General features: G+C 41.4%; 1 protein-coding gene across 1 annotated transcript in view; it reads left to right on the top strand.

Annotated features, from left to right (window-relative positions):
• Positions 1-672: 672 nt before the first annotated feature.
• Positions 673-11,804, top strand: part of snrka (SNF related kinase a) — a 119,278-nt gene continuing 108,146 nt past the window's right edge. Inside the window, exons 1-2 of the mRNA XM_056286129.1 lie at positions 673-826; positions 1,758-2,471. Of these exons, the coding sequence (XP_056142104.1) occupies positions 1,793-2,471 (679 nt within the window). The 5' untranslated portion in view covers positions 673-826; positions 1,758-1,792. The remainder of the gene's footprint in view (positions 827-1,757; positions 2,472-11,804) is intronic.

Here is an 11,804-nt window from a genome sequence, read left to right as displayed (position 1 = left end):
CATTTTCAAGGGAATAATCTTGCCCAAAGAATCCACTCACTTCCCTCTTGTTACGACCCTCTCCGACCTCTCTGCCCGGTTTGTGACACTTCTGAAAATAAGTATTGATCATCACAGCTTTACGCCATACATTTTTCAAGTAGAGACAATTTGCAGGGGGGAAAAATGGCAGGAAACTACCCGCTGTCTGGTGTATTTTGTTGCTATTGACACTAGATGTCACTTCTTACCCTTTGTAAAAAAAAATCTGAATATTGTAGATCTAACGGACAGCAATAATCGAAAGCTAGTTACTGTATGAAACAGTCACATGTGAGCTTATTTGTGTGTTGTCTTGAAACAACGTTAGATATTTGGCCCCCGAGCATTGGATTATTCATCTTGCTATTCATTTCAAAACACTTTTTTTTTACATTTGTTTCTTTATTAGATAAAATGTATGGTAAAATGTATCCCGCAAAACTGTTGTATTTTTTGAAATCCTTGTGCAGTTAACGCCTTATTTGTTCGGCTGCTTTATCCGGTCCTGAGATCAAAGCCGTGTGTTTGACGTCAGAGCCGAATGCAGTTGATGATGCTCTCCGGTTGGGAGGAGGAGGATACAACGACTCCAATGAGGGCTGCTGCTGACGACGATGCAATGCCTTGTTTCATGGATGAACTGGAGGCTTAGGCACCCCGTGAGTGCCATAGTCACCGCAAAGGGAATTTACCGGTCCTGTCCGCGACGATACTCACTATAAACTTTACAGCGAGGGTTTCGGCAAGGACCCAAGCCAGCCGGCGATGACCAGACCTCTGGCTTGACGCTCAGCGGGGAGAGAAGGTGAGTCCGGCGAGCCGTATTAGTAGTAGTAACCTTAGCTTGCTAGCATGCTACAAGCTAACTACAATTAGCCAGTTGCTAGTTACAGCAGCACCTTTGTTCATTCACCAACGATGTTTATCGAGGTTTAAGATTGTATTTTTGGGGGTGGGTGGGGGGTTATGACATGCAGCTTTGGAGATGTGTGAGACGTTTGTTTCTTTGTTTTCGGAGAACAGAACTGGCTAACTCGTAACTCACGCGTGAGTTAGCTAGTTAGCCGGCGTTTATCCGGTAAAGCGTAACGAAAGCTAGCTTGCGTTCACGCTAACGATAGTTGTGCGTGCTGCCGCTGGGCCCGTAACGCCGCTGACTTCAGTACCAGCCGGCTGAACTCAGCTGCGATAAGCAAAGGCATTTGCTCAACACGTTGGTGCTGAGAGCCGCTTCGTGTTGTTGCCTCCGACACCTCGGAAAACTTTGTCCCGCTCATTGTGTTGTCAATAAACGGCCGTGCATGGTGATGCTAATGCTATGGCTTTATTGCTGGATACCTGTCACAACAAGCCAACGCGTGTTCTGAATGCTCCATGAGTGTTCAGCTTGCAGTGTCTCATACATTACGTTTATCTCGCTTGTCAAAGTGTTAAATGAATCAGGCGTTGTTATAAGACAATTGTATGAATTGTATGGCTTTATTACATGGAAATAATTACCTTTATAATATTCTAGAATATTGTAACGGGCTTTTTTTCATTTAAAGGGGATTTGTTTATATCTCAAGGCCAATTGAAAAGTTTAATTTGTCTCTCACGTTGTGCCTTTAATCTATAGTGCGTGCAACTATGTGTTTGTGTCAACTATCCCCTTTTAACGCTTTCATAATTTTCCAACGGAAATCAATCTACAGTTGTTGAAATTGCCTGTATCTTGTTTCCTCATTGTCCTTCAGGAAGTAGGGGCCATGGGTTTCTCCTACACCCTTCGATGAACGGAAGTAAGCTGGACCCCTATAAATCAAACAACCAGCCCCCCTCCTCAGAGGGGTTTCCACTCTCCCCGTCCCCCTCCTCAGCCATGGCAGGCTTCAAGCGAGGCTATGACGGCAAGATTGCAGGCCTGTATGACCTCGACAAGACGCTGGGCCGTGGTCACTTTGCCGTAGTCAAGCTGGCACGCCATGTCTTCACAGGGGAGAAAGTGGCAGTGAAGGTGATCGACAAGACCAAACTGGACACAGTTGCCACAGGTCACCTTTTTCAGGAAGTCCGCTGTATGAAGTTAGTCCAGCACCCTAATATTGTGCGCCTCTATGAGGTGATAGATACGCAGACTAAGCTCTACCTCATCCTGGAGCTGGGCGATGGAGGGGATATGTTTGACTACATCATGAAGCATGAAGAAGGCCTGAATGAAGAACTTGCCAAGAAATATTTTGCCCAAATTGTCCACGCCATCTCTTATTGCCACCGACTTCATGTGGTACATAGAGACCTGAAGCCAGAAAATGTGGTGTTTTTTGAAAAACAAGGACTAGTAAAGCTCACAGACTTCGGCTTCAGTAACAAGTTTCAACCAGGGAAAAAGTTGACGACCAGCTGTGGATCTCTGGCATACTCTGCCCCGGAGATACTTCTCGGGGATGAGTATGATGCTCCAGCAGTGGGTAAGCAAAACTGTAGTGAGTAGCATGTCAGTGATGAGTGTGGAACTATGCTTCTTAATGCCTGGACATGTATGCTGGTCTGGTACTTTGAGCCAAGCATAGTTGTAACTTAGTCTCATGTCGTCATGGATTATATTGAGTTGGATGGGATTCAGATGTGGTCCACTTAGCTTTCTTTTTTTTTAAGTTTGCTGATTTTCTGTAATGATTATTATTTCAATCATTAGTGCCTTCGTTTGACAGTACAGAGAAGATAGATGGAAAATATAGATTGGACAGAGAGGGGAAGACATGTTATAAAGTCTCGAGTCAATTATAAACCGTGGTTATATGTTTTTTCTGGTAGTTGTTGGAACAGTGAAAACCAAATTTTAACTGAAACCATAATTTCTCCTAATCATATTGACATTGTATTTTAGTCCAATGTACCAAAGTACTTTAAAGCTCTACCTTGGCCTAGTTACTTGACTTTTGGTCAGCTCACTGAGCCTCGACATATGCAAACATCTTGTGTGGGCCACCATGGGCCATTCGTTACAAGGTCAGATCCACTCACATCAATTTCTGTGGGTGTTTCATTGCACTAAATTAACTGGCTCATTGATTTTCTACAAAGGCTGACAAAGTGCAGACAGACAGACAGACAGATTGTTAGAGCTCTGACTGATATGATAGCTTTTCACATCAGGTTGGTCCAATGATGAGAGAACAAAGGGAACGGGTCCATTTATTTAAGTCACACCATGAAACATGCCCAGATATAGTTTGTTTTTCAACCAGTGAGATTCTCATGTTGCTACCCAGGAAGGAGTCTGATCTGTCTTGTGATCTTTGGTAACTTCAGAGAATGTTTTTATTGCCAATAGATGAGATATTATTGGCTTCCACTTTTGTGGTCATAGTTCTCACTACATGAGGGGTGCAGCAACAAACCACAATTAATTTATTTTAGTGCTTCACACACAGGGTAGGCAAATGTAGACATCATCCAAAAGCACACATTTGGTCATGTTCTGAATTTAGTGCAATGTAGTGTTTCTGAAATCAGAAGACAAATTGCCTGTTTTTTCAGAGCCAGTCCTGGATGAGCCTAGACTTCTGGTAGTTGTTTCGTGGGAAGTGTGGAACAAAACCTGGGCTGGTCTGTTGTCTGGTGGTATACTTAGTGGATTGAACTATATTTGACATTACTGTGCAGAGGTAATAGTATTGCCTGCAGTGGCAGTGCAGTTTTAGAATGATCAACAGTAGTGCCTAAGATCAGGGTCTCCACTACATGGAGCTAAACCGTGGATTTTGCTTGTCACACAATTTGGCCAATACAATCCTGTGGATATCCCTGTCTATAGTTTTATAGACTTTCCCACAAGTCCTTTTATGATAAAATAAGATAAGATATAATTTTATTAATCCCCTTGTGGAAATTCATCCTCTGCATTGAACCCAACCTAGCTGTGTAGCTAGGAGCAGTGGGCAGCCGCAGTGCAGTGCCCGGGGACCAACTCCAGTTCTTCTTTTCCTATTGCCTTGGTCAGGGACACAGACAGGAGTATTAGGCTACGGTGACACATGGGTGAATGCAGGCGAATGACCATTGCTTGCTGACCTGAAATTCACATCTTGTCATGCTGAATATGGGCAGTGCAGGATGTGACGCACACGGAAATCAGTTTGCTGGTTTGTAGTCCGTTTGAGTTGTGGCTGTCGGTTACACATGAGCGGCTGTTGGTTTTGCGATGGGAAAATATACTCTGAAGTCCAGAGGAAGATAAAGGTTTTCACTTAATTGTCTCACTTTTACATTTTATCATACAAATACAGAGGAAGAACATTAACTTATCATCATAATCTTCATATATCTTATAATTCCATTATAATTCTGTTATCCTCTTTCAATGTTGTGTTCTTTAAAATGTGTTTTATTCTGTACACACAACATCCATTGCCTCTCTATCCATCTTGGGAGAGAGATCCCTCCTCTTGCTCTCCCTGAGGTTTCTTTCTATTTTTTTCTCCCTGTTAAAGGTTTTAAATTTTTTTTAGGGAGTTGTTCCTTATTCGATGTGAGGGTCTAGGACAGGATATAAAGCCCACTGAGGCAAATTTGTCATTTGTTATATTGGGATATACAAATAAAACTGACTTGACTTGGTTGTCTACCACACTTGATAATTACAAAGAATGCCTGTGAGCTAATAAGATGGCTGACACTACTGGCTTAAAACAGTCCACTCAGCAGGTAAAAAAACTGAGAAATGTGAAATGTACCATATATTAGTGTCCCTTTCACTCATACGGCATTTCCAGTCTGTGTACAAGTTTCTTTTTCTTATTTTCTCCTGAGTTGTTCATAATAGCTTGTCATTCCTGCAGGGTAATGACTATGTAATTATGTATGTATGCAATCTATGTACATAGGGTTAGTGGTTGTGTCAGGAAGGGCGTCCGATGAAAAATTTTGCCAAATCGGTATGTTGATTGACAAGACCATACTAGATCGATTGAGGCCCAGGTTAACAATGGCCGCCATTGGTGCTGTGCCCCCGCAGGGTACCGATGGAAACTGTAAGAGCTGCCTTGGTGACCCCTGAGAAACGGGGAACAAGCCAAAAGAAGAAGAATGACTATGTAACATAACAATAGTTATAGAGTTTTTCTCTCTTACTTGATTAAAAAGTAGTCATATGTGTCTAGTGACTTGCAAAAGGCTTGACCCTCTGCCTGAAAATAACTGGGTTGCTTTGTTGCTGATCAATAATTTTCTCCTAGGCTATGTCACACTTAGTCTCAACCTCCCTTTTCTCCTTGCAAAACCTCCCTCAGCAATGATGCTACCACCAAAGTCTTTCAAAAAGCTAGGGGAAATCCTGATTGTCTTTTACCATTTTTGTTTAGAGGGTGAATTTGAGAGCAAGGTCATGACTCTTGGACTGATCTGCATTACACCCTGTGAGCTTCTCTCATCTGCCTTTTGTTGTCTCTCAATTGGGTAGTTGAATGGTCTCATTCCTGCAGAGTGCTTGTCCATGGATTTGCAGTGTAGCATCATCTGCAGTGACTGTGCTGAAGTGCTAGAATGTAATTTGTTACCCTGTGCTCTGAAGTTATTGATAGACATTGGCCATATGCAACTCACTATACTTGCTGTGCTGTGCAAAACTGTTGAGAAGGACTCACTGGCTGCTGTGGTTGTGCTTGGTGGCTGTTTTGTATTCTTCACTCAGAGCAGTAGATGGTCATTGTGTAGCCAAAACCTAGGCATCCAATATTTTATAGTGGGCAGCGAAGAGCTGTTTATTAGCCTCAGCTGTCTGCTGAGGTTAAAATTAAAGTACTTGGGAGTGTCTATTGTGTAGTTTTACAGCCTTTGTCCTGAGTTGTTTGGTTGGCCAAAGGGTCTGCTGTGGCTATGCTGAGTACTGTCGTGGTTGGATTTGATGCTGAGGTCAGAGCAACTGTTACGACATTAATCAGTCCTTGGTTTGCCTGGGCACAAGCCTAAGTCAGACTGGGTCTTTGGGCTGTCATAGTGCTAATCTGTAGGGATGCTATTTTTCTTTGTCTCCTACTTCCCTCACACTGTAAGTCAACATTCAAAAAATGTTCTTGGTCAAGATCTGTAAAAATTCTTCTTTGGAGTGTTAAAGTTCAGGGTGTAATGTTGCACTTGTTGTGGGGCAGCACTATCATTGCATACTTTAGCAGCCTACAGGATGCGGTATACCAAGGTGGTCATTTCAAAGTTTAGACGTTGCGGCAATGAGGCAACATCACTGCAGACCCATTACACCCTGGTCACAACCTGTTCCAACTCCTCCCCTCTGGTAGGCGCTACAGAGCAGTGTACCCCAAAACAACCAGCTATAAAAATAGTTTCTTTTCGTGGGCTGTCGATCAAACGAATGCTTAACATTGTCAAATAAATCCAACCATTTTGTATGCACTGTACTGTACATTGTACGTATACTGGTATGCTCTGTCATGTCCATCTACCTCAGGCATGTATGTGAGTAACATGCTAATATCTATTTCAGCATCTCTGATATAGCCACTGCACCACTACACTTTATCATCTCTTATTTCGCCTGTATAAGTCAATCCTTGTGTGTATATCTGAAGATTGTTGTGTTGTAGCATTGTTATTCTATGTTAAGTACACTGAGAGAGCCATGAAATCTGAGTCACATTCAATGTATGTGCAAACCTGCATGGCCTATAAGCAGTAAACATGATTCTGATTTTATTTTCTATTTTGATATCAAAGCCCTTTTCGATGAAATAAAATGACAAAGTGTTCCTGATACCTGTTAAGATTGTTCTGAAAACTTTGCTCTGAATTATCCATGGTAAATGGAGCATGTGCGGTTTTTGTTTGTATTGCACAAACCACAACACTGGAAAAATGTTAGGTTATGATTCAGAAAGCACTGGTTAAGCAACCGACATCATTTGACATGCGACGCTACACACTTCAACCAATGGAGAAGTTTAGTGTTATTATCCTGCTTGCTGTTGTTGTTGTTTGTTTTTTTTTTCGATCTCAGTGTGACTTATTTTATGTCAAATTTAAAGCTTACTTAAGGTTAGGCGTTTTTCTGAATGACTATATGAAGTGTATTTATTTGCAGAAACTTTGCTGTAATACTCTGCTCAAAAGAGAATAACTAAGACAATTGTTATTTGTTTAGCCAACCCTTTATATAGGGACAGAAAACATACTGTTTGCAGTTTGCAGCCCCTAAAATGAAATTTTAATTAAATTTAATTAAAGTTGTATAAGTCTGTGTCCCAACCCAGTCTTCAGCACCCCCTGTCCTGCAGATTTTCTCTGAAATCCTGCAGGGGAGGCCTGCTTGTTGTTACTCAACCAATCACTTCTTAAATATGTCACGTTTGGCATACCTGACACAATTCAGGGCTATCATATGATTGGTTGAGTAGTTACAAGCAGGTCGACCCATCAAGAGTAACAAAGAAAATCTGGGGGATAGGGGTTCCATAAGGACTGGATTAGGAAACAGTGGTGTGAGTCACAATTTTTCATGGAAACGTATGTATGCAACCAAAAGAGAGATTTGTGTAAGATGAACAAAGAACTCATGTACCCTGAAGTTGCTGGAAAGTCCTTGACTTGCCATCAACAAAAATGGCCATTGATGGCAGTGATGAGTGTCAAACTGTCTACGTGACTATGTCTGTGCTGTTGTGTGCCGTGCAGAGCTGTTTTGCATGCTTCGGCATCTGTAGTGCATGTGCGTCAGAACCTGGTCTCTAGAGGACAGCTATGGGAGCTGTTAATTGCAGCCGTGGTTACTGTTGTCTGCTGCTTGTGGATGGGAGAAACGGCTTATCTATCCTATTGTTTGGACTGGGCTAATAGATACGAGAAGGAGGCAGGCTGCAGCCATTTCAAAGTCTCATGTTGATACAAACTGCCTAGCCTTTAATTACAACCCATATATCTATTTCCCACCACAGGTCCAAAACATTATCGTGCGTTATCAATACCATTCCAATTTCCACCCTGGGCTAATTTTTGTGATTCTTCCTGCATGTCTTTACCATGACATCATTTATTAAATTTCTTTCCTTAAAAATAAATCAAGTAATTTTCAGCTCATGTTAAAGACATTATAATAACTCCCTGGTTGGCAGTTTACTTCCTTCCGTTGGAGGGTAAACTGCCAACCTGTCAAGCAACACTCCAAGGCACCTGTAGGAAACACCTGGGAAACAAAATGATTTTCACTCGTGTAAATTTATATAATCTAGACTATAAATTGGCAGCATTTCTGTTGCCATTTTACTCAGTGCACTCAGAATTTCCTCTTCACTCAGGTACAACTCAATTTGGGGCTGAAGTTTATCGCTCTGTTGCAAGTGAATGACACATGCATTAGCTAATTTACCACTAATATTTAATATTCATCTGTAAGGTCATGGCTATTTTATTGAAGCAAATAAACATCTAATTAAAGCCTAAGGGATTTCTAAAAAGTTACCTCCAAAAATATATCATAGGCTATGTTTCAGTGCTTGCCATACTAAGCAGCATATGACGACACAGCAGCCAGTATATGTAAATAGGAGCACTGAATAATAGGGCTGCAACTGACATATATTTTGATAAAATATATGGAGAAATACTTGATTTTTAACCATGAGTTAGCATAGACAGCCAGCTGCATTGTAAACTGAATCGAATGTCATGCATAACTGTAGTCCACCGGTTTCTACTGCAGCGGTCATACCAGTTTCCTGTTTGTTGTCGTGTGCTATTGACAGTGAAATGTTTTTTGCAATGCCTGCAAGATTTACCATGGATAAATGTCAACGACATGCACAGAATTGTTGACAAACGTTCACCTGCACCTACCAGCAAACGGGTGAAAAGTTTCAAGTTGTACATATCAAGTTATGTCCACAATTATGAGGATGAGGATTATGAAGATGAGCATCCTCATCCTCATAATGGTGGACATAAGCACAACTTGAAACTTTTCACCCGTTTGCTGGTAGGTGCAGGTGAAAGTTTGTCAACAATTCTGTGCATGTTGTTGACATTTATCGATGGTAAATCTTGCAGGCATTGCAAAAAATATGTCATTGTCAATAGCACACGCCAACAAACAGGAAACTGGTATGACCGCTGCAGTAGAAATCAGAAGTCAGTGGACTACAGTTATGTACAGAGCCGATGTTCACATACTTCTTCAGTGCAATGTAACATAATACAAAGAATCAGAACCGACAAAAAAAAAGAAAAAAAGAAAAAAAAAGTATTAAGATCCATGAGATAAAAACGCAAAAATAGACTTGTTTCCATTTATTTTTGCAGGTTTACACGTCAACTTCTAAAATGGTACTCATCCCACACCAGCTATTCTGACAAGCATATCTGTTGTCATTGTGCTGCGGCAATGACTCATTGTACAGATGTGTGTAATTGCAGGTCTATTGTCTTCAAAACTTTCGGCCCTTGTTGTCTCTGCTGACATGCCTACTACCCTTACTGTTCATATGCGTATTGACTCTTGAGAACGCGTAGCATTATTTTCTGAGGACCAGCACAACCAATGCTCCAAACAGACGCAGGCTACGCAAGGCAGCCATCATGTGCATGTGAACGCATAGTTAAAATCAAGTATTCCGGCCTTACAACTGATTATTTGTCTGACCAACAGCCAAAAAAACCCCCCAAAAACCTTAGTTATTCATTTTATTATTCCACGATTTGGAGAAATGCAAGCAGATCTTAGCATTTGTGAAGCTGTAACCAGCAAGTGGTTGCATTTTTACTTGATATGTGTCTAAAACGATTAATTGATTACCAAAAGTATAATCTATTAATGTTCTGTCATCTGACTAGTAATCAATTAATTGACTAATCCTTTCAGCACTACTGAATAATTGACCAACACCTGCCACCCAATGACTGCTGGGATAGGCTCCAGCATTCCCGCGACCCTGCATAAGGATAAGCGGTTTGGATAATGAATGAATTAATAATTGATCAACACCTATAACCATATGTCATAAACATAATGAATCATGGTCTTTGTAGTTGGCAAATAATTCTGCGCTTGATTGCATTTTTTTTAATATATATAGACAACAGTTTTGTGCATCAGCATGGCGAATTGCCGTACTCAAAATCGAAAACAAAATGAGCTTGGTTAGCTTTCATTTTTATGTGGGTTAGCTGTTTCAGTTATAATAATCATTTGGGAAGCCCTGCATGCTGAGTTGGCCTTAGCCTCAGAAAGCATTTTCATGGAAAACTGTCTTGCTCCTGTTGTCAGAGTGGATCTGTTGGAGATAGAGGATAATATCAAATTTATGTTATCTTATTTAGCGGCTGTGGATCAATGTTTGGCAAAGTATTCCTGTCTAGGATATGTCACATTAGTGCTATCTCATCTGCTGTTAAACTCATTGGTTTTCAGCTCTGTCTTGCATCCTTGTGAATGCACACTAGCAAACACAGCATCACGGAACCGACAGATCCTTAACACGATTTTAACATAATATTTTACACTGTCTCATTTAGCCGACGATTTCATCCAAAGTGACTTACAAAGACATTCACTAAGTTCACAGGAGACAAGAGGGTGTAAAAGGCACAGTTGTTTCTTGCTGAATGGGTGACAAAATGCTTATTGTATTTGGATATCAACGAAGAAAGGAATGTTTCTTTTTCCCTTTCTTCAAAGGGATTTTGGAAGTGCACACAAAACTTGCTGTTCCATCTCATATTGTGAATGCAACACATTCACTTGCTCACCCAACAGTGCCAACTGCCAGTATTTATCTTTCAGCTGCATTTGCTGTTTGCCTGGGGGATTCTATAATCACACACACACACACACACACACACACACACACACACACACACACACATCAGTTGGCAGTCATTTGGAGGTGTCAGAGTGGCCATTAGTGTGAATATCACGAGTTGCATAACCCAGCAGTCACATACTGGCTGATTGAACTGGCTAAGTGGAAACCATGTTCAGACAAACAGGTTCCTCAGGTGGTGCAGTCATGTCACATCTAAGTGAAACCATCATTTAACCTTGGAGACAGTAGAGGGTACACTGTAGTAATAACACCCTAGTGTAACAGCAATATTGATGTCTGGTACCTTTCCTTTTGAAGTAATAAATGTATCTTATGGACACAAACAGGGCAGTACTGCCGCTTAAAAAGGAGCCAAAATGGTTTTGAGAGGTTGTACCTTTCTGATTTTTGTTAATGTTTGTGTATGTCAAGTCAAGGTCTGTGTGTGTATAAATTTAAAGTGTTCAAATTGGGTGGCATGGTGGCCCAGTGATTAGCACTGTTGCCTCACAGCAGAAGGTCCTGGTTTCGAACCCCAGGCCATCCCAGGTCCTTCCTGTGCAGAGTTTGCATGGTCTCCCCATGTCTGCATGGGTTTCCTCCGGGTACTCTGGTCTCCTCCCACCATCAAAAAGACATGTATGTTAGGGTTAGTATTCCTGTCTGTGCTCCTGACCAAGGCAATGGAAAGAAGAACTGGAGTTGGTCCCTGGGTGCTGCAGCAGCTGCAGCTGCCGACTGCTCCTATACAGGATGGGTTAAATGCAGAGAACATATTCATTGTAACCAAACAACTGTACAATGAAAAAATAAAGTTGCTTTCTCAAAGTAGACAAAGAACCTTCAGCTGGCTAACAGTGCACAACACTACAGTACACAATAGTACAGTACACAAACCCTCCCTTCTGGAATGTATGCTGCACTGTTGCTTCCTACCTTCATAAAGGGTAAGTCTGCTGCACGTAGCCTGAATCTCTCACAAATTCTTGCGAT

The sequence above is a fragment of the Lampris incognitus genome, chromosome 9 (assembly GCF_029633865.1).
Source record: "Lampris incognitus isolate fLamInc1 chromosome 9, fLamInc1.hap2, whole genome shotgun sequence".
Taxonomy (NCBI): Eukaryota; Metazoa; Chordata; class Actinopteri; order Lampriformes; family Lampridae; genus Lampris; species Lampris incognitus.
The sequence above is the reverse complement of the archived record's forward strand: the minus strand, read 5'-3'. Positions and strand labels throughout refer to the sequence as shown.